The sequence below is a fragment of the Thalassophryne amazonica genome, chromosome 5 (assembly GCF_902500255.1).
Source record: "Thalassophryne amazonica chromosome 5, fThaAma1.1, whole genome shotgun sequence".
Classification (NCBI taxonomy): Eukaryota; Metazoa; Chordata; class Actinopteri; order Batrachoidiformes; family Batrachoididae; genus Thalassophryne; species Thalassophryne amazonica.
The window spans coordinates 78,891,857-78,916,452 of NC_047107.1; the positions used below are offsets into that span (position 1 = coordinate 78,891,857).

The window sequence follows — 24,596 nt, forward strand, 5'->3', positions numbered from 1 at the left end:
GCAGCCATATGAAAGTGCCACAGACAAATGACATTAAGGATTAGCTCATCTATCAATTTTACCTTGGCAATAAAATAATCCCAAATGCTGAGCTCTGGAGGGACAAAATGTTCTTTAAAGATGGAAGAAGCTTCTTGTTCTACAAAGGAACCATGTTTGGGACTGGCTGGTCCCTCCTTTTCTGACCCAGACTCCTCCCTGGATCCACTACGTGATGACAGAAGCTTGAAACGTCTGGCTTTCCTGTCTGAGTCCACATAGGAAGGTGAGGCTGAAATTACGAAAAGTATTCATTATCTTATTCTACGAGGTCTGTTAGAAAAGTATCGGACCTTTTTTTTTAAAAAAAAAATCTGATGGATTTGAATCACGTGTGCTTGCATGAGCCAACCTTGAACCTTTGTGCGCATGCGTGAATTATTTCATGCCTGTTGATTGCGTCATTTGTTGGCAAGCAGCATTTGTGTGAGGACGTTTGTTGTGCTCTCGTCGGATTTTCATTGCAAGGAAAAAGACGGAACGACTGGAGCAGCGCTACTGCATCAAATTTTGCCAGAAACTGGGTGACAGCCAGGTGGAAACCATTTGGAAGATTCAGACGGCTTTCGGTGACTTTTCAGTCGTGTGACTATACGAGAAATTGTGGAAGAGGTGGGCATGTCACAGCATGTCCTGTGAGACTTCAACACGAAGGTGTGTTTTCTCCATCGTCAGCAGCTTCGGCACGAATTTCACCTTCACTCTTTCATGGCCAAATTTTCTGTCACAATGGAATGTGCTGAAATAGTGCTGATGTCCACCTCTTCCGCAATTTCTCGGATAGTAACACGACGGTCCCACATCATCACAGTGTTCACTTTGGAAATAATCTGGTCATTTCAGCATGTTGATGGCCGACTGGAGCGTGGCTTGCTCACCACCGTTGTGAGGACGTCTTTAAACCGGTTGTACCGCTCCTTAATCTGTGCCCATAGGATCGTCACCGAAAGCCGTCTGAATCTTCCGAATGGTTTCCACTTGGCTGTCGCCCAGTTTCTGGCAAAATTTGATGCAGTAGCGCTGCTCCAGTCATTCCGTCATTTTCCTTGTAATGAAAATCCGCCGAGAGCACAACACACGACCTCACACAAAGGCTGCTTACAAAAAAGCAGAAAAAAAAATTCACACATGCGCATGAAGGTTCAAGGTTGGCTCATGCAAGCACACGTGATTCAAATCCATCAGGTTTTTGCAAAAAATAAGCAAAAAACAAAAAAGTCCAATACTTTTCTAACAGACCTCGTATTTAATTTTGGCTAGTGTCACAGCCACAGATACTTCTCCTATACCGACAGCAAGGCAGATACACATTCCTACAATTCCAATGAATAAAAGTACAAACACTTTAGAAATTAAAATATTTTTGTAGAAATTTCAACTTGTAAAATAACCAATCTTTATTACACAGTTTGAAGTTATACAGTATCACGAGTTTGAGTGAAAAATTCCACTAAGCTGGTTGACAAGTTTTGCTGTTAGACAGGACACAAAGCAGCTAATCGGATTTGGCAATGAGCTATATACAACAAAATAACTTCAAAAAGAAATAGCCAGTCCACAGTCCAATGACAAAAGAAGAAGAAAAAAGAATGAATCTCAACCAACCCGGTGGAGGAGTTTTAGTTGCTGCATTGAGTTTCTCACTAGAAGGGGATCGGGCCCCTCCTCCAAACACAGTGACCCAAAGCTTGCTGTTGAGAGGGTGAGCTACGATGCGAAACAGCTCATTGCTGGAGTGAGTGGCCAAACCGTGAACGAACAGACTGAGGAAGACAGCAGTCAGGATCTCACAGAGCAGTATGACTAAGCCTGGCTGGCTCTCCTCTCCAGATGAGCTTAACAGACGAATCAGAGAGACGATACCTGGAAAGAGACATGAGAAGAACAGTGGGGGGGGGTGTTTGGGTGGGTTGGGAAGAGGACGTATCCATTTACTATTGCTGATATTTCCTCATGATATCACACAGTTGATCTCCACACAATTCTTCGTTGGTTTTCCCACAGACAACATCCAGGAGACATGCATGTTAAGATTTAAGACTTGTTGCCTGAATCCAGACAGTCTCATATTTACACCAGGTTGTGATGTAGTATTAGTAGTAGATTTACAGGATGTTTAAGTCTCTATGTAGTGTAAGGATAGACAGGTTAGACGAGGTAAAATCCAGAAAAATAAAGTCTGACAGCTTTAATCAGTCAGCCGGTGGAGATAATAGCAATGTTGGGCAATCAATATTACTCTGGTGAAGGTGTGTGTGCTATATTTGACCTTGTACTTTATCAATTGCCCCAACAAAATTTATTCATAAGTTTGAACTTAGCAATATCAGTTTGATCATAAAATATTTGACTAGAATATGAATAAGAAGTCCTACTATTTACCCTAATCAGTACACCCGGGGTCCAAGCAACCCCCAAGGGTACACTCATCGATATATTTCCTGAACCATTTTACAAATGAATTCCAATGTAATTGTCACCTATACAGTTACCTTGAATTTCATTTATTTTGATCAAGTCTGATTAAATACTGTGGGCTAATAATTTTTTTCTTATGAAGTTTGCTTGGACCCCAATTTGATATAATGGTGCCTGGTTGGACTCCATAGCAAAAGTTTGTGCTTAATGTCAATTTTTCATAGCTACTGAACTATCAGAGCAGTTTTTAATTCAGACTCTTTGCACCTGAGCAACGGCAGGCAGTAGGGGTACTCAAAAATAACGTTCAACAAAAAAGAGGGGGAAGTAATCAAATGTCTTCGCAAGTATTTTTTATGCAAGAAGGGCATAAATAAAAACATGTTAGCAGCATTAAAAACAAAAGGACCTGGCGTACAGATTACGGTAGAACATTTCACAATGTGTACTGATGAGGGGTAACGTTAGCTGCTTTGGTTGATTTACCTGGCCACTGTGCAGGAGACATGTTTGGCTGAACCGACTCCTCCATGCTCATCATTTTGACTCGTTTGTGAGACATTAATGCACGCTGGTACACAGTTCCTGCAAAACGATCCACATGGCTATGCAAGAGATGACAGACACCCCCCGCCCCCCAAAATATTAATACAAGATGAATATAGTGAACATGACTTTTTAAACAGCACACTTGGTGGCGTAGATACTAGATATAGTGTTTAACATTTAATTAAATGTTTCAGCTTTGTAGTAAATTTTGCAATGCTTCCTCTCAGAAAGTGCTGTCAACTTCTGCTGACAGATGAAACACTTGTGCTACAAGTCAGGATAGCTGGCTGACTATTCTACATGAACAGGTAACAGCAGAGAAAAACAGAAGAGCTTTCAAGATGACGAAAGTGTGACAGCAAAGTTTTCATGTCAACTGGTTTACAGCATAGCTAAAACAAATGTGGCATGCTGTGAGAAATTATTGTAGAGAATATGAAATGCTTTGCACATCAGGGAGACTGCAAGTTACTGCAAGTTTTTAACTCGTCCAGTAAATCATACTTTAAGCTTCTGAATCCAATTGAGTCTACCTCAAAAAGAATTTAAAAGTAAAAAAGCAGCCATGACACTGCTGCTTAATGCACTATTGCAACCGGTTCAGTCCCTAAACGTGCAGCGTCTAGACCAGGGATCAACACACTGTCAACTTGGCAGCTACACTCTGCAATCAATATGAGCATCTGACATAATCACATGCTCCATTCATATATACTCAAGAGGAGAAGACGGAAAAGCTGCAGTCAAAATTAATGAGAGCTCACATGATAGTTTTAGGGTGAAATTGGAAATGAAGTTGTTAATTTAGTTTGGCTTTTTAAATCCCAACAGTACATAACTGAGAAATTACCATCATAAGAAAATATTGTATGACACCACCCACCCCCCCCCCGCAGTTGCCACTGCACTCATTCAACATTTAATTCTGACAGGACTTCTGTCATTAGTGACTGGGAAACACTGAATATACATCACTTACATATATAATGTACCACTCATCTGTCAGATCCAAATGTTTGATTAGCGATTCACTACCAAGCAGACTTGCATCTCTCATAAATCATTCTCAACACTATCAAAAAACAGTTGTTCAACTGTGGTTTGATGGCGTGCACAATGTGGCTTTTCTTCAACTAGAGATCTGTGGGCAAGCTCACAATTTTTTATTTTTTTTTGCTCCTTACAAGTGCAACAGAAAGGGGAATGTGAAAGCTAAAAATAGGAATACAAGTCTGATCACTCATGGCAGATGAACTTGCTGCATTAAATGTAATCCTGTCACTGTGCCTGCAGCTGCGAGGTCAAAGTTCATAGCATATGCCAAAATCAAACAACGACGACGACAACAACAAAAAAAAAAACAAGTGTCCAACATGCTTGTTTTGATTCCTGAGCTGGGGTATCTGCATTTTCCTCTCTTGCACTCTCCATCTCCTGGTTTGCTGTGTACTTCACAGTGCTTTCAAATATAGGCAAAGCCTAATGAAAAAATAATTTATCTGAGATGCTATAGTCTAGCAAAAAATAACTTCAATTATTCTAAGTCAGACTTTGTCAAATATTCTTTCCTAAAAACAAAACAAAGAAAAAACCAAAGGGAACAAGTAATTTCTTTAAGTCCCAAAACAAATACAAATTGAATGGAGAAAAGTGCAATGTTTGAGACATTTCAAAGTAACTTCAAACTCTACAACTCAGCCAGAAAAGAAACAAAAGTTCAAAGTTACCAAGCCCCACTCCCACAAACACACACACACAAACAGAAATGGGCTAAGCTGCCTAAAGTTAGTGTATCCAGAAAGTATTCACAGCACTTCACTTTTTCCCACATTTATGTTATGTTACAGCCTTATTCCAAAATGGAGAAAATTCATTTTTCCCCTCAAAATTCTACTCACAACACCCCATAATGACTTTTTTTTATTTTTGCAAATGTATATATATATATATATATATATAAAAAAAAAAAAATCACAGGTACATAAGTATTCACACCCTTTGTTCAATATTTTGTTGATAAACTTTTGGCAGCAATTACAGCCTCAAGTCTTCTTGAAAATGATGCCACAAACGTGGCACATAGGTTGGACAGTTTTGCCCATTCCTCTTTGCAGCACCTCTCAAGCTCCATCAGGTTGGTTGGGGAGCGTGGGTGCACAGCCATTTTCAGATCTCTCCAGAGATGTTCAATCGGATTCAGGTCTGGTCTCTGTCTGGGCCACTCAAGGACATCCACAGAGTTGTCCTGAAGCCACTCCTTTGATATCTTGGCTGTGTGCTTAGGGCAATTGTCCTAAGTTAAATCTTTGTCTCAGACTACAGAATTTTGTGTCTCATGGTCTGAGAGTCCTTCATGTGCCTTTTAGCAAACCCCAGGTGGGCTGCCATGTGCCTTATACTAAGGAGTGGCTTCCATCTGGCCACTCCACCATACAGGCTTGACTGGTGGATTGCTGCAGAGATGGTTGTCCTTCTGGTAGGTTCTCCTCTATCCACAGAGGAATGCTGGAGCTCTGACAGAGTGATCATTGGGTTCTTGGTCACCTTCCTGACTGAGGCTTTTCTCTGATGATTGCTCAGTTTATATGGCAGCCAGCTCTAGGAAAAGTCCTGGTGGATCGGAACTTCTTCCATTTACAGATGATGGAGACCACTGTGCTCATTGGGACTTTCAAAGCAGCAGAAATGTTTAGGTACCTTTCCCCAAATTTGTGTCTCAAGACCTGGTGTGCCCAACCAGTCGATCGCAGGCTGAGTTCCAGTTGATCGCATGGGAAAAGAAAAAAAACAACAAAAAAAAAACTGGATTTTTTCAAGAGGATTTAGTGTTGCTATGAAGGACTGATGCAGACGTTGGCAGCAATGCACCAATAAGGACACTGGCTGCTGTTAAATGCCAAAGGAGGAGAAGAAACACCATAGAAGAAGACGCGAGGAGGCTAAAAAAAAAAAAAAAAAAAAAAAAAATCAAAGCTTATTTTCATTCAGTCAGAAGAGGAGTATTTTTCATTTATTCGAATGGCATATCCATCTGTCTTAAGCCTGGGTCCCACCGAATAATAAACCATTAATAATGAGCCTCGTATGGGTGTGTCAGCGATTATTCAAAGAATGACCCACGTTATCATTTATCATGTATCCACTAATAAAGGTGTCTCTATGTGCCTCTCTGTACCCCGCATGTGCCATGTAGCAGCCCCTAGTGAGCCACGACCAACCTGTCATTAGAGCCTTGAATGGCTCGCATCAGCCATGCTAAGCGACGTAGAGCCTTGATAGTGCCACGATAACGCTTTTCAAGTCACAGCAGCATTTAAAGATGTCACATTTTTTTAAACGCAGTCCAAAAATAGATGCTCCAGTACAGTCCCCCAGTTGTGCACTGCGTGCCAGGCTGCTATCCGCATGTAATGCACCAGACCAGCTAGAACCGAACCAAGGGTTCCTGGACAACCTCATCTGTGCTCCTCGGTGGCTCTGCGGCTCGCTGGCTTTATTTCTTCTGTGGCTTTAAACACACACATCGTGATCCCACTTTTAACTTTGTGTTCATCTGTTTATTTCTGCAAAATCGCTCTTTTGCGCGCGTGCTGCCGTTCTGCATGCACAATGAGGTAGCCGCTTTAATTATATACACCTGCTACAGTAACTCATGTGGATCACTTAAAAAAAAAAAAAATAAAAAAAAAATAAAAAAATTATTTCTTCCGCAACTTACAAGTCACCGTGATGTAACTTTTAAGTTTGTGTTATGTCTTCAAAATCGCTCTTTTACACACACAGTCATCCAAATTTTAACTTTGTGTCCGTCCATTACTGACTGAAAAATCACTTTTGTGAGCTGGGGTTCTGCCTAAATGCTCATTTGGAGCATGATGAGTCACTGCCTCAGTGTGCACACACAGTGGAGCGCATGTGATCCATTAATAAGATATTAAAGCAACCATAGACATACCTTTACAGCTAAGAACTGTTTAAACATTAAAAATAGTTACCTTAAGCTGTTCAAAATAAATTCCACATGGAGCAAGAAAGAGAGGAAAAAAAGCGTCCAGATGAAACAGTCCTCTGTGATTCCAGAAGTGATTACAGGTGTTTTCAACATCCAAGGTTTGTCAGAAAATGATTAATCCGCTACAAAATACTTATTCTATATACAGCATCCAGCACACAGAGCAGCTGGAGTTGTGTGTAAGCAAGAGGGCAGCCGCTCCAAAAATAGCCTCTCAGGTCCTGCATAGCTGCCAGGCACACAGATGCAACCTCGTAAGCACCACGCACATGCCCCTAAGTCGTTGTAGTAACTCATACACAAACTGCCCCACGCTGTTGTTGCTAAATTTTGAACATGTCGAAATTAGCGCCACGCTCAGAGGAGCCTCGTTAACTGAAGATAATGCCTCTAAGAGCCACCATTCTCCCACGATAGTTGAAGAAACCCTCTCATAGAAAAAAACAAAAAACAAAACAAAAACAAAAAACATGCTGCATGGCTCATTATCATTATTTGGTGGGACCAGGGCTTTATCTGCAATGCAACTGTGGCTTTACTAAAAAGAGGAAATCTGGAGCTGCATTCCTAACAAGCCACAAAACGTCCAGGCTAAAACGCCTCTGCACGCCCAAAAAGTCCAGGAATTGAAAAGTCGGCTAACAGCACAACAGTCTGTAAATATGGAAGGTATGATAAACTTCACTAACAATATTACGTGTTCTGTTCAGGCTAGGAGTCTGCAGAAGCATTTATTCCATGTGCAATTGGAGGAGATACATGCAGAACACACAGATGCTGCTGCTGCACACAGAGGTAAATTTATGGAATGGTTTTCTGAATTGTTGCCTGAAATTAAAGAATTATTAAACGTCTGGGGAAAAGTAGTGTAAATGTTAAGGACACTACTTTAGTGCACTACGGAGTAATTTTGGACACATCCCTTCTATATACTATGTGTATGCAGAAAAGGTCAGTGTGATTTTTTCCTTCCCAGAAACTTTTACATTCCCTTACAAAATATGACATGTTCTCGCAGTAATAATTTGCATTTTCACACACACACACACACACACACACACACACACACACACACACACACACACACACACACACACACACACACACACACACACACACACACACACACACACACAAAAGTTTAATTTTCCATCACAATGCTTTTTGAATTTCCTTGCAATGCTTGCATGGTGGCCAAGACAGGCCACACCACTTCTGGTCTAGCAAATGCAAACACAAATGTTTTTAGGACATTAAAATGCACCATTTCTTTTTCAGAAATCCAAGTCCAATTACCACTTAAATAAGCAGAATTTGCAAAAATTATGCATTCTACAATATTCTAATATCATAAAATAAATTTTATCTAGTGGATGAAAGATCAAAGGTAAATTCAGCAGTGAAAGATTTAAGTGTTGATTACAGTTTTTTCTCTTTTTTTTTCCCAATACATATATTTATTTTATACATATATTAAGCCAGGCCCTTTACTGACTTTGCATCCATTGAGCCTGCTGTCAGTTTTCTCTGTTTTCCATTCAGGGAAAATACAGATGTGGATTGTATAATGTCCAAAGTGACATCACTCTTCAACCTGGATAGTTGTGCTATTGAGAATGAGATCCTCACACTGAAAGATGACACTGAGCCCAAATCCAGAGCAACACCTGTCATGAATGTCCAATTCTGGAATTTAATGTAGAAGGAGAAGCACCCCAACCTCAGACAAACTGCACTTTGTGGATCACCATATTTGTAAGTATGCTATTTCACATATGAAAATCATAAGTCAAAATACAGATCCACCATGACTGACCACCTTACAGCCTGCTTATGGTTGGCACTCAGCTCCTACTGACTGGACTAGGAGAGACTAGGTGCCTCCTTTCAGTGCCAGAAGTCCCACTAAGGTAGTTAACAACTTTCCCAACTTGAAGTAGGCATTGTATTATTTGGGTTGTTTGTTATTGTGTTGTTATGAGCCAATCCTAGGCCTACTTGTGCATATTCTTTGCACCATGCACATTTACTTCAATAATGTATTGTTATTGTTAAAACTTTATCATTGTGCAAGAAAATTGTGTTCTTATATTGGTACACAATATATTGTGGCTATGCTATGGCTTTCGATATGGCTTGGTAGATCTTGATACACTTAGTAGATCTTGGTTCAAAAATGGCTGGGCAACCCAGCTCAAGACAATCCTGTCTAGGAGGTCTACAGACAATTCCTTTGACATGCACAGTCAACTGTAGGGCGTTATATGTAGACAGGTGTGTGCCTTTCCAAATCATGTCCAAACAACTGAATTTCCCCAGGTGGACTCTAAGCTGTAGAAACATCAAGGATGATCAGTGGAAACAGGATGCACCTGAGGTCAATTTTGAGCTTTATGGCAAAGGCTGTGAATACGTATTTACATGTGATTTCTTAGCTTTTTTGTTCTTCATTTTCATCCATTCTGGAATAAGGCTGCAATGTAACAAAATGCGGAAAAAGCGAAGCGCTGTGAATGCTTTCCAGATGAACTCTATATACACACATACTGTACTCAAGTGTCGGAGTTCTCAGGGCATTCCGCATAAAGAAATGGGTGAAGAGGGGGTGGGCTGATGCATAAGTACAGCCAATATTACGTCTGTCCAAAAGCCCATTTCAATAAAATGTTTGATTTCATCATCAAGAAAATCACAAATGACCCACGTTTGTTAGTTTTTGTCCTTGTACACTCCTTTTCTCATTCATTAAATGTGTGGGTGTGTGGCAAAAGGTGAGCCTGTTTCATAAATACTGAAGAAAATGGGTGATACACATCAGACACTAACCTGTAGGTGTTCCCATCACACAGACACTGATATATACAGGCAGACAAGGAAGCAGCCAAGGTGTGCATCACATAGATCTGATATTATCAACAATGACAAAAGGAAGGGGGGGGGGTTAGCTTGCTTAAAGGTGTGTGTTTACAATAAAAATGCCAACATGACAAACTTTTTAAAATTTATCATGACATGTATGTATTGTTTAAACAATATAAATTATAAAAATCAATTTCACAGCTCAATACAGTTACCAACAGAAGTCCAGGTCTATGTAATATATGTATCAGATAGGGAAATTTTGATATCAATTGTGATATTATGGATGGATATTAGGGCTTATTATGGCATATATTTGAGGTACTGTATTGGCTTCTTTTTTTGCTTCAAACTGCTCCACAGTCTTTGTTTTCTTTGACATTCCAACAAGCTTGTTTTGGCAGTGTGCTGTGACAAACCTGCTGCAGCACTGTGACAGGAACAGGTACAAGACAATGAGTCTCTGAGCCTGCATTAGTATCACAGCCATAGTGTTATGGTGTTTTATAAGGGTTGTTTTCTTCAGTGTCGGCACAGTGACATTTGGATCATAAAATTAATATAGCAGAAAATGTATCATGCCACACCAGTTAGAGTCTAATTAATCTAAACAAGTATAACAATGGCAGGCTTCAAAGTTCTAAAGGGGGGCCACGTTCTCATTAAGTGAAAAGCCACAATACTTCAAGAAGCAGAAGAGTATACAGGTAATCACGGACCGTGCAGGGTTATGAAACAAAGATGTTGTGGTTTGCTGCAACTGTCGAGCAGTCAACATTTATGTAGCTGTAATTAATGACATCTTTATCTTTATGAGTGTGCTGTCCAACTATATTAAACAGAAATGAGAAATACCATCCATAATACCATAAAATTATATCACTGCAGACTAAAAACTAAAAGAAGAAGAAACCCAGACTGGCTCACCTCGTTGTTTACAACATCAGGATGTGGAGGAGAGTCAAGTGCATTGATGGTCTGCAAGATGTCATGTGTCAAGTTAGTTAGGTAGACTACAGGATTGGCAACCACTGTCTTTACATTGGCCGTGCAAGCCAGCAGGAGAGGGATGGAGGATGGATTGGAGCATTGAGGCACACCTGATTGAACAGAGTCATCCTGTAGGGAGTGATTACAGAGAAAATCAGTCTTACGTGTCCTCTTTTACATGCACTTTATTTCAGATGTGATCACCTTTTTTGAGAAGGCATGATAGTTTTTTCAGTTTGTAGCTTTGTGTAATTGACATTTAAAAAATACAGAGTTGGTGTGAGCTATGGGAAATCTACCATTATGCCTAGTCTGGCATCAACAGCCACTGACTCACTAACGCAGTCTTTCTTGCTGGAATTCTCACCTGTACCTCACTGTTGACTAAACCTGTGGTCTGAGCCCTCCTTAAGGGGGATATAAAGATCATGGGGTGCCAGAGGTTTTGTCTGTTCTGAGGTTATAAAGTCATGACACACTTGACAATGGAAAGGAATTAAAAGATAATTTTCTTATGATGAACCAAAGAGCTCACCTGTTGTCTCAGAAAACCAACACCTACAGCTATGCTTCTAAATAAACCAAAGGCTCTTTAAACATCAACTACTTTATTCTTTGAAAAAGCTCTTCCTTTCTATATTTTAACATAAAATGAATGAATCATTAAACATGTCCATGAATTCAAAGTTCTGTCAATAAAGCCTCGGTCCCACCAAATAAGCCACGAATAATGAGCCACACATGGGTGTGTCAGCGATTATTTGAAGAATGATCCACGTTTTCATCTATTACGTATCCTTGATGAAGAAGCCTCTAAGTACCTCACGTGTGCCAGCTATCAGCCTCCAGTGAGCCACGGCGACCTGTATTTTGTGCCCCGTCCAGCCTCAAATGGCTTGTGTCACTGCATATGATCCACGTCAAGCCACATATGATCCATGTAGCGCCATAACGTGACATTGGTGCATGTTTGGCATGGGTTTGGTCTAAACCTCCAGCCCTCCCACATTTGGTCCCTTTAAGTTTGGGTTTTCAATTCACAGCATCCATTCAAGATGTCACATTTTTTAAAAGCAGTCCAAAAATAGACACTCCAGTACAGTCCGGCAAGTGTGTGCCGTGCGGCAGGCTGCTGTTCACCTGTGTTCCAGTCATTAAATGCACAAGACCGACGAGAACTGAACCATGGGTTCCTGGACAGTCACCTCTGTGCTCCTTCTCACTGGCTTCATTTCTTCCGCGGCTTTAAACACACATTTGACACCGTGATCCAACTTTTGACTTTGCGTTCGTCCATTATTGACTGCAAAATCACTCTTCTTGAGCACGAGTCATTACGTCAGTGCGCACAGAGTGCGCCTCATCTGATCCATTAACAAGATGCTAAATCTATCATTAACATACTTTTACAGCAGCTCATAAAGAAGGAATGAACATGCAACTGTTATGCCAAACTATTGCAATAAAAATAGTTATCTTTTAAATTGTTCCAAAATACGTTCTCCACTTCAGGGAGCAGGAGAGAGAGGGAACAAAAAGGGTCCAGATGAAATGGTTCTCTGAGATTCCAGAAGCGATTAGAGGTGTTTTCAACATCTAATCTGACAGAAAATAATAATTCCGCTATAAAATAATCATTTTATATACAGCGTCTGACGCACAAAGCAGGTGGGATTATGTGCAAGAGGGCTGAGCCTGTCCAAAACGGTCCATGTAGCTGCCAGGCGCTCAGCACTTTTAGCAGCCTCGTCCTCACCACACATATGCCTCTATAATCTTTGTTAGTCCTTGTAGTAACTCGCACACAAACTGCTCCATGCTGTTGTTGCTAAATTTTGAACATCTTGAAATTAGCGCCACGCTCACTGATGAGCCTCGTTAACCGAATATACTAACTAAGAGCCATCATTCTCCCACAATAGTTGAATACCTCCACTCGTAGCAAAAAAAACAAAAAACAAAAAAAAAAACATGCTGTGTGGCTCATTATTCATCCTTCATTATTTGGTGGGACCAGGGCTCAAGACACTTGCACAGGCAGAAGAAGCCCCATCCCTATTGTGCACAATTTCAAAGCATTCACAATCACTGGAATAGTCAAGTTCATATTTTAGTAATTACTCTGTCCTGATTACAACATAGTCAATGATGACAATTAAATGTTAAAGTGACTAAATCAAAAAATTATTTCATCAAAAGGTTTATGTCACATAACTACATGTGCTGACAACCATCAAGATGGTTCCTCATTCATGTAAATGGGGAATCTTCTTCACAGACTAAAGTTAATTATGGAGTTCCACAAGGTTCTGTGCTAGGACCAATTTTATTCACTTTATACATGCTTCCCTTAGGCAGTATTATTAGACGGTATTGCTTAAATTTTCACTGTTACGCAGATGATACCCAGCTTTATCTATCCATGAAGCCAGAGGATACACACCAATTAGCTAAACTGCAGGATTGTCTTACAAACATAAAGACATGGATGACCTCTAATTTCCTGCTTTTAAACTCAGATAAAACTGAAGTTATTGTACTTGGCCCCACAAATCTTAGAAGCATGGTGTCTAACCAGATTGTTACTCTGGATGGCATTTCCCTGATCTCTAGTAATACTGTGAGAAATCTTGGAGTCATTTTTGATCAGGATATGTCATTCAAAGCGCATATTAAACAAATATGTAGGACTGCCTTTTTGCATTTACGCAATATCTCTAAAATCAGAAAGGTCTTGTCTCAGAGTGATGCTGAAAAACTAATTCATGCATTTATTTCCTCTAGGCTGGACTATTGTAATTCATTATTATCAGGTTGTCCTAAAAGTTCCCTAAAAAGCCTTCAGTTGGTTCAGAATGCTGCAGCTAGAGTACTGACGGGGACTAGCAGGAGAGAGCATATCTCACCCGTGTTGGCCTCTCTTCATTGGCTTCCTGTTAATTCTAGAATAGAATTTAAAATTCTTCTTCTTACTTATAAGGTTTTGAATAATCAGGTCCCATCTTATCTTAGGGACCTCGTAGTACCATATTACCCCATTAGAGCGCTTCGCTCTCAGACTGCGGGCTTACTTGTAGTTCCTAGGGTTTGTAAGAGTAGAATGGGAGGCAGAGCCTTCAGCTTTCAGGCTCCTCTCCTGTGGAACCAGCTCCCAATTCAGATCAGGGAGACAGATACCCTCTCTACTTTTAAGATTAGGCTTAAAACTTTCCTTTTCGCTAAGGCTTATAGTTAGGGCTGGATCGGGTGACCCTGGACCATCCCTTGGTTATGCTGCTTTAGACGTAGATTGTGGGGGGGTTCCCATGATGCACTGTTTCTTTCTCTTTTTGCTCCGTATGCATCACTCTGCATTTAATCATTAGTGATCGATCTCTGCCCCCCTTCACGGCATGTCTTTTTCCTGTTTTTTTCCCTCAGCCCCAACCAGTCTCAGCAGAAGACTGCCCCTCCCTGAGCCTGGTTCTGCTGGAGGTTTCTTCCTGTTAAAAGGGAGTTTTTCCTTCCCACTGTTGCCAAGTGCTTGCTCATAGGGGGTCGTTTTGACCGTTGGGGTTTTTCATAATTATTGTATGGCCTTGCCTTACAATATGGAGCGCCTTGGGGCAACTGTTTGTTGTGATTTGGCGCTATAGAAGAAAAAAGTTGATTGATTGAAGAGTAAATGAAATGTGACTGTAGAAAATACACAATCTATAACAGACACACTGCAGTCATTGTTAAATAATCTCCTTTTGTTTTTATAATAAATTTTTATATTTATTTACGGTGTCTTTTTCTCTGGTTGAAATGCAGATATGAATGAATGAATGTGCCAGACTTAAAATGTACACATTACTCATCATGCTATTTTATTCATCTAAAAATAAATGTCCAAGGTTCATCATTATGTTAATCAAGAAATCATCTCATTTGAAACAACAACAAATAAGTTATGGTATTAACTTACAGATGAACAAAAATTTCTAAGGAGGACGTTTTTTCCTTACCATTGCCACCAATGTGTTTTTTTCATGGGGTGGATAAGGTCTACACCAGGGTTGCACATAACTGGTGCTTATGATGACAATACGAGGTCTGTCCGTAAAGTATAGGTCCTTTTTATTTTTTTCAAAAACTATATGGATTTCATTCATATGTTTTTACGTCAGACATGCTTGAACCCTCGTGCGCATGTGTGAGTTTTTCCACGCCTGTCGGTGACATCATTTGCCTGTGAGCACTCCTTGTGGGAGGAGTCGTCCAGCCCCTCGTCGGAATTCCTTTGTCTGAGAAGTTGCTGAGAGACTGGCGCTTTGTTTGATCAAAATTTTTTCTAAACCTGTGAGACACATCGAAATGGACATGGTTCGAAAAATTAAGCTGGTCTTCAGTGAAAATTTTAACAGCTGATGAGAGATTTTGAGGTGATTCTGTCGCTTTAAGGACTTTTCACGGTGCGAGACGTCGCTCAGCGCTCTCAGGCAGCGTCATCAGCCTGTTTCAAGCTTAAAACCTCCACATTTCAGGCTCTGTTGATCCAGGACGTCGTGAGAGAACAGAGAAGTTTCAGAAGGAGTCGGTTTCAGCATTTTATCCGGATATTCCACTGTTAAAGGAGATTTTTTTAATGAAAGACGTGCGGGCGGATTGCAGCGTCGGCTCGCAGCCGCCGCGACGCTCCGTCACAGGAAAAACACCTCTGTTGGAAGCCTTGAGGACAAGTTGGAACATGTCCAGCTGATAAACAATTTCTCATATACTCACTCCACTGAAAGCCATCAAAAGCCAACTGGATTTTAACAAATGGTTATCAACACGGAGGTGTTTTTCCTGTGCCGCCGCGTCGGCTGCGTCCCGACGCGCGGACCCGTCCGCACGTCTTTCATTAAAAAAATCTCCTTTAACAGTGGAATATCCAGATAAAATGCTGAAACTGACTTCTTCTGAAACGTCTCTGTTCTCTCACGACGTCCTGGATCAATAGAGCCTGAAATGTGGAGGTTTTAAGCTTGAAACAGGCTGATAACGCTGCCTGAGCGCGCTGCACGACGTCTCGCACCATGAAAAGTCCTTAAAGCGACAGAATCACCTCAAAATCTCTCATCAGCTGTTAAAGTTTTCACTGAAAACCAGCTTAATTTTTCGAACCATGTCCACTTCGATGTCTCTCACAGGTTTAGAAAAAATTTTGATCAAACAAAGCGCCAGTCTCTCAGCAACTTCTCAGACAAAGGAATTCCGACGAGGGGCTGGATGACTCCTCCCACAAGGAGTGCTCACAGGCGGATGACGTCACCGACAGGCGTGGAAAAACTCATGCATGCGCACAAGGGTTCAAGCATGTCTGACGTAAAAACATATGAATGAAATCCATATAGTTTTTGAAAAAAATAAAAAGGACCTATACTTTACGGACAGCCCTCGTACATGCTAAAAATAAATGATGCTCAGGAGCAAACACAGAGGGATGTGCTTTTCCTACAATCGGTCATCACTTTCATGCTGAGAAATACTTCCCTCCATGTTCTGCTGCGTGTCATTTATGTTTAGCATCCACAAACACCATGAGTACCAGTTATATGCACACCTGGATTAGACCTTTCTTGTGAATAGGGCTTTGAAATGACTTGCATTATAATTTGGCACTGTATGAACGGAACTGAAAAAGGACAGCACAAGAATAAAGGAAGGTGCCTGCTGTGAGGTGTTTGCTAGATTCCTGATCGTTTTCTGTGCATAAACAACAGAGGCTTATAACCTATTGCTGCTTCATGAATCAGTATTGGTTGTTGCTAACCTTTTTAACTGAATATCCAACGCAGACTGAAGTCAAAACACAGGAAGACTAAACATTTCCTCAACTAAAAAAAAAAAAAAAAAAAGAGAAATTGTACTACCAGGGGACTAGTGCTGGGACAAAAGGTACAGTTTTAGTCAAAATCAAAGTGCAAGAACAGAAAGCTCCAACATTCAAAAGCGTTGTTCCCATGCCTGTTCAATGAATTGGTTACCTCCAAAAACGTGGCTCAACCTTCTAATAGTCAGCCCAAGGCAAAACCTCCCTGAAGAGCTTGATGAATCAGAACAACCTGTCAATCCAGTGCTGGAAATGTGTAGGCAATCACAAACAAATCAAATTTATTTATATAGCGCCAAATCACAACAAACAGTTGCCCCAAGGCGCTTTATATTGTAAGGCAAGGCCATACAATAATTACGGAAAAACCCCAACGGTCAAAACGACCCCCTGTGAGCAGGCACTTGGCAACAGTGGGAAGGAAAAACTCCCTTTTAACAGGAATAAACCTCCAGCAGAACCAGGCTCAGGGAGGGGCAGTCTTCTGCTGGGACTGGTTGGGGCTGAGGGAGAGAACCAGGAAAAAGACATGCTGTGGAGGGAAGCAGAGATCAATCACTAATGATTAAATGCAGAGTGGTGCATACAAAGCAAAAAGAGAAAGAAACACTCAGTGCATCATGGGAACCCCCCAGCAGTCTAAGACTATAGCAGCATAACTAAGGGATGGTTCAGGGTCACCTGATCCAGCCCTAACTATAAGCTTTAGCAAAAAGGAAAGTTTTAAGCCTAACCTTAAAAGTAGAGAGGGTGTCTGTCTCCCTGATCTGAACTGGGAGCTGGTTCCACAGGAGAGGAGCCTGAAAGCTGAAGGCTCTGCCTCCCATTCTACTCTTACAAACCCTAGGAACTACAAGTAAGCCTGCAGTCTGAGAGCGAAGCGCTCTATTGGGGTGATATGGTACTATGAGGTCCCTAAGATAAGATGGGACATGATTATTCAAAACCTTATAAGTAAGAAGAAGAATTTTGAAATTCTATTCTAGAATTGTGTGTGTGATAAGTAGGTCTAATTACGTGTGTATGTCTTGGAACACTAGCTGGACCAACTTAAGCTTACTGAGGCTTCCTGCTCATATTTCATTTGTAGTTTGTCCCTCTTCTACTGAGCATATTTCACTTCAAAAGGAATGTGCAAACAGGAAATTAATACCCAATTTCTGCATACAAGAGTATATGATTTAATTGGGCACTGCAGTCTCGTTTGGGGGCACGCGCGCTAAAGGGGTCAAATATGACGCATATGATGTATTTTCTCTACGTCTGTGGGACCAACCATGGAAATTTTAATGTTTTTTTTTGGCAAATTACAAGCAAACAAAGTGAAGCAAAGAAAAAGTGACGATGCCATGGGAAAGTCTACATGTGTTGTTTATGACCCGGAGCACAAACGTGTCCAGGCGGTTTTGCAGGTGAGAGAACTGAGCTATTCTGGTTAGCTGCATGCCCGTATATAGAGGGGGTTCAACCGCCCCCCCCCCCCCCCCCCCCCGAGAATTCTGCTGATTTTTTTCTGATCTGGATATCAACGTTATGTATTTTCTTTTCATTGATAATAAGCAACAAGCACTAACTGTTACACAGCTATAATCACACACCCTCAAGTTTCAATTTCCTCTGCCAGAGTAATCCCTTAAGTGATGAAAGGGGAAACTGCTAGATAAACTTTTCCCATGGGGGTTGAGAATTTTTGCTCCCGGGTCCCTATCCTCCTCTGATATCAAATAGATTAGTAGGCTTGTAAATACCCATGTAGACACACAATTACACTTGTCTGGTTTGAAAAAACATGTTTGTATGTATAAGCTGAGAAATAAAGGGAGCTTCTCCTTCCTGTTGCAAATACTGTAAAGGTGCAAATATTCACGTGGGATTTATTATGCAAATTTCGCGAGTTAAACAAGGTCGCCAAATTAAATACTGCTATTTTAATACATAATGTACATATACGTACATATTCATAATGTAAACGCGAATATTAATACCGCTAAATACGAGGTCTGTTAGAAAACTATCCGACCTTTTTATTTTTTGCAAAAACTATATGGATTTGAATCACGTGCGCTTGCATCTGCCAAGCTGGAACGTTCGCGCGCATGCGTGAGTTTTTTCACGCCTGTCGGTTGCATCATTCGCAACCGACAGGCAGATATAAAGTTTGCATTAATGTTATCTTGGTTCGTCCTGGGTGGTTCTTATGGCAACTGATCCAATCCCAAGCAAGGACTATTTGTATATAAAAATGTATTTCCTAAAATGATACATTTTGGGTTTCAAATGAAATTTATATAGCTTTTTACCCCTCGAAATCCTCAAAAGCTTCAAAGCTTTTCAAAGCTTCAAAAACAAAAAACTTTTCAACGACCGCTTTGTTGATTGCAGCCAATAGCAAAAGAGTACAGCATTTATCTGTGTGAAGTTATTCTGTGTATATATAGCGCAACGGAGCACAGGTCCACATAAGTGGTCAAATCCCACGATATCACGAAGGGTTCAAACCAGACTGCAGTGCCCTATTACTTGCAACTAATAATTATTAGTCACATAATTTTAATTAATTTGGAATTCTGATCTGTATTCATTTTTATGATAAAGAATAACATGTATTTAGTTACAAACATAAAATAATTCCCCATGAGATATCACCATGGAGCTTCCCCAGTGATCATTTAACATCCCCCTCCAATTTGCAATAGCTGGATACTGAAGATTACAGACTGGTCATCCCTGCACTGAAATGTGCTATACAGCTGTACTTCAATCACTTGTTTTTGCACAGTCTACTACACAGACTACGTTATACTTAACAGTGAGTATAGTATTGCCTATCTGACTCTTAGTTCTTACAGAAATTTTTTTTTTCTTTGTTCTTATTGTTTATGCACCAACACCACCAAATCAAATTCCTTGTATGTGCGAACTTACTTGGCAATAAATCTGATTGTGATTAGTGCTTTGTTGTTAATTTGGTGGGGAAGATGCACAGTGATGCCATGGTGCAGTAAGCCAAACAATTTTATTCTTCCAACCTCAGACTGAAGTTTGTTCATGATTTCTTCCACATAGAGTCAACAACAATGAAATTAGTGGCTGAGACTGAAGAGTAGGACTTCAAAAGAGGCACGGGTATGACTGCCTTAATGATCTGATTGAACAATGCTTGGATAAACTTGTTCAGATAACATACTGTATGTATCCAACTATAAGCAATAACTAACATACACCTTAACCCTCTGGGGTCCGAGAACATTTTTTGGACAGTTCACTTGCCTGGCCTAAATGTTTTATTATTGCTGTTAACAGCTCTCCCTGCATCCCACAATCGAGTTTTATGTCTCTTTTTTTCAGGACATGTACTTTCAAAATATATATGCTATAGTTGTGTTTTATAAGTGTAACAAAGGTTTACAATCAGAAATAAGAAAGGAAAAAGTAAAGCAGAAAATAATTTTCCACACACATTTATTCAAAACACACAGCAAACTATAAAAGAACTGTTTTGACACTTTATAAAGGTAATTTGGGCTCTTGTGTGAAAGACTGTAAAACAAAAAGGTTCAAACAAACACAAATGCACATTTTGAACAATATATACAAAATGGTCTATGTGTTTTGTTTGTCTTCATCTCAAAGCAATTTCTGTCTGCTATTAGGAGACAGCCATTCATGCTTTCATCATTCATTCATCAGCTCAAGACTTGATTATTGTAATGCACTTTATTCGGGCATTAATCAGTCGTCTCTTGCACGTCTCCAGTTGGTGCAGAATGCTGCTGCTCGTCTTTTAACAAACACTTTTAGACGTGAGGATATTACGCCCGTCCTGTACTCACTCCACTGGCTTCCAGTTCGTTTTAGAATTGATTTTAAAATTTTAATGTTTGTTTTTAAAGCTATTTATGGCCTTGCACCTCCCTACTTGTCTGAAATTTTAACTTTGCGCACCTACAGTAGGACATTAAGGGCGTCTGGCCAGCTTTACTTAGATGTTCCAAGGTCAAGATATAAACGCTGGGGTGATCATGCTTTCGCGGTAGCTGGCCCGAGACTGTGGAATGAGCTACCTCTTGAGTTACGTACTATTCCTGACCTAGCACTTTTTAAATCTAAGTTAAAGACTTATTTATTTAAACTGGCTTTTAACACTTAGTGGGGAGGTGACATGTTATTTTTATGTTCTTTATGTGTTGTTTTAAAATTTTATTTTATATGTGTTTTATTTTTTGTAAGTTTGTGTTTTTAATGTTAAGCACTTTGGACACCAGTCGGTGCTGTAAAGCGCTTTATAAATAAATGTTGACTGATTGATTGATTGACAGGTCACATCACAAACTTCTACTATGAAGTTGACTGTGTGTTTGTTCTCTCCTGTTCTGAAAGCAACATTCACACTTCGAGGCGCATTCAGTTTGAGGAGCAGCCCCTCCCCCTCGCTCCATTAATATTAGAGGTGCCGGGAAAAAAAAAAAAAAAATCGATTCACGTCCGAATCGCGATTCTTATTTATTAATTATTATTATTATTATTATTAATTATTATTTATTTATTATTTATTAAGATTCTGTCCAAGAATCGATTTTTAAAAAGCATTTTTTAAAAAAGTATTTTTTAAAACATTTTCTTGCTTACTCGCTGCGTGTACTGTTTGTCAGGCAACGGCCTCCGTACTACAGCGTCCCCGCTAAGGGAGGGTCTGGCGTGCTACAAACATTCCTGAGCTGCAGCTTAGCATGGTGGATGAAGAGCAAATTCAGCCAGCACTGTCTTTGCTGAAGGCAAATGTTTGGGCGCATTTTTGATTTTATTATTTTCTGCATAAGGAGCTTGACATAACTTATGCAGTGTGCAAAATCTGCAAAATCAGAATCGCCTTTATTGTCACTGTAATTTGCATTACAACGAGATTTGAGTGCAACTCCAAAAAGGTGCTTTCCATGGTGCGAGTAATTTTTAGCCAAATAAAAGATAGTCAAAATCAAAGTCAAGTACTTCAGAAACACTTCAAATCCGCAAGCCCACATGCTACACCATCACCCGGAGCTAAACGAAGCGGAGCAGCGGTCTCTGTCGACCACTGACCAGCGCACACTCCATCACTTCACTAAACTGCCAGCCAACTCTGAATGAGCAAATCAGATAAGTAAATTTACATCTTTAGAATCTCTTGATTAACCTTGTAAAGCTGCATTTTCTTAAATATAAACATTTTTAAGTAATATAACTATTTCTCAGAGCTCTTTCAATTGAAAATCGATTTTGAATTGAATCGTCACCCCACGAATCGCAATCGAATTGAATCGTGAGTTGTTGTAAGATTCACATCCCTAATTGATATGGTAAACAGTGCTTTACGCCAGAGCAAGAGAGCTTGCCACAGGCTTATCCAGTAAAGCCTGGGTCCCACCGAATAATGAAGGATGAATAAAGAGCCACGCATGGATGTGTCAGTGATTATTCGAAGAATGACCCACGTTTTCATCTATCACGTATCAGCTATGAAGGAGCCTCTCTGTACCCCGCATGTGCCATGTAGCAGCCTCTAGTGAGCCACAACTGACCTGTCATTAGAGCCTCGAATGGCTCGCATCAGCCACACTAAACCACGTAGTGCCATGATAACGCCATGTTGCTGCATGTTTAGGCATGGGTTTGGTCCAAACCTGCAGCCCTCCCACACACGTCCCTTTAAAGTCTCGGTTTTCAATTCACGGATTCACAGCAGCATTTAAAGATGTCACATTTTCTAAATGCAGTCCAAATATAGAGACTCCAGTACAGTCCCGCAGTTGTGCGCTATGCACCAGGCTGTTGTTCACCTGTAATGCACCAGATCAGCTAGAACCAATCCACGGGTTCCTGAAGAGCCGCCTCTGGGCTCCTCGCTGGCTCCGTGGCTTTATTTCTTCTGCGGCTTTAAACACACACCATGATCCCACTATAAACTTTATGTTCGTCCATTTATTTCTGCAAAATCGCTCTTTTGCACACGCGCCACAGCTGTACATTCCGGGACAGCCGCCTCTGTGTTCCGTCTCACATTCCATCTGTGGCTTGCTGGCTTTATTTTTTCCGTGGCTTTAAACACAGTCATTTTTACACCGTGATCACTTTTAACTTTGTGTTTGTCTGTGTTTGTCGCTCTTTTGCGCACAGTGCCTTTCTGCATACACAATGAGGTGGCCGCCTAAATTATATACACCTATGGATCACTTTCAATACAGACACACACACACACATATACGAGGTCTGTCAATAAAGTATAGGTCTTTTTTATTTTTTTTTCAAAAACTATATGGATTTCATTCATATGTTTTTACGTCAGACATGCTTGAACCCTCGTGCGCATGCGTCAGTTTTTCCACGCCTGTCGGTGACGTCATTCGCCTGTGAGCACTCCTTGTGGGAGGAGTTGTCTAGCCCCTCGTTGGAATTCCTTTGTCTGAGAAGTTGCTGAGAGACTGGCGCTTTGTTTGATCAAAATTTTTTCTAAACCTGTGAGGCACATCGAAGTGGACACGGTTCGAAAAATTAAGCTGGTTTTCGGTGAAACTTTTAACGGCTGATGAGAGATTTTGAGGTGATACTGTCGCTTTAAGGACTTCCCACGGAGCGAGATGTCGCGCAGCGGTCCCAGGCGCCATGGTCAGCCTGTTTCAAGCTGAAAACCTCCACATTTCAGGCTCTATTGATCCAGGACGTCATGAGAGAACAGAGAAGTTTCAGAAGAAGTCGGTTTCAGCATTTTATCCGGATATTCCACTGTTAAAGGAGATTTTTTTAATGAAAGAGGTGCGGACGGGTCCGCGCGTCAGGATGCAGCCGGCGCGGTGCGGCGGCACAGGAAAAACACCTCCGTGTTGATAACCATTTGTAAAATCCAGGCGGCTTTTGATGGCTTTCAGTGGAGTGAGTATATGAGAAATTGTTTAACAGCTGGACATGTTCCAACTTGTCCTTAAGGCTTCCAACAGAGGTGTTTTTCCTGTGGCGGAGCGTCGCGGAATCCGCCCGCACGTCTTTCATTAAAAAAATCTCCTTTAACAGTGGAATATCCGGATAAAATGCTGAAACCGACTTCTTCTGAAACTACTCTGTTCTCTCACGACGTCCTGGATCAATAGAGCCTGAAATGTGGAGGTTTTCAGCTTGAAACAGGCTGACGACGGCACCTGGGACCGCTGTGCGACGTCTCGCTCCGTGGGAAGTCCTTAAAGCGACAGTATCACCTCAAAATCTCTCATCAGCCGTTAAAATTTTCACCGAAAACCAGCTTAATTTTTCTAACCGTGTCCACTTCGATGTGCCTCACAGGTTTAGAAAAAGTTTGATCAAACAAAGCGCCAGTCTCTCAGCAACTTCTCAGACAAAGGAATTCCGACGAAGGGCTGTAAAGAGAAATTGTGGAGAGCTGGGCATGTCCCAACTTGTCCTTTAACACTCCGAAACGGAGGTGTTCCTTTGTCTCGCTCGATCAGCGAATTGGTCGTGACGCGCGAAGCCTCCGCGCGGCTTTCCATGACAAAATCTCTTGTTAAAAGTGAAATCTGTTGGAAAATGGCTGATGTCCAGCTCTTGTGATAACCAGAGAAATTGCTCACGATGGTCCCAGCTCCACACAGCCATCCGTTTAGAAATGATGTGGTGTTTTCTGCCTCTCGACGGCGGCTCGGAGCGCGGCGCGCCGTGCGCCATTGTAGGGCGTCCTTAAAGCTGTAGTAACAGTCCTTATTCTCTGTGAAGCCCGTAAAATTTTCACCGAAAGCCAGATAAATTTTTCGAATGGTTTCCAGCTGCTTGTCTCTAACAGTTTCTGAAAAAATTCTGATGGACAAAATACCCAAATCATTCCGCCATTTCCTCGCAATGAAACAACGACGAGAGGGGTGGACA

At 40.9% G+C, this 24,596-nt stretch overlaps 1 protein-coding gene across 1 annotated transcript in view; it reads right to left on the reverse strand.

Annotated features, from left to right (window-relative positions):
• LOC117510773 (dmX-like protein 1) overlaps window positions 1-24,596 on the reverse strand; it is a 196,497-nt gene that overhangs the window by 49,771 nt on the left and 122,130 nt on the right. Inside the window, 5 exon segments of the mRNA XM_034170628.1 lie at window positions 63-271; window positions 1,645-1,902; window positions 2,944-3,062; window positions 9,845-9,921; window positions 10,805-10,996. Of these exon segments, the coding sequence (XP_034026519.1) occupies window positions 63-271; window positions 1,645-1,902; window positions 2,944-3,062; window positions 9,845-9,921; window positions 10,805-10,996 (855 nt within the window).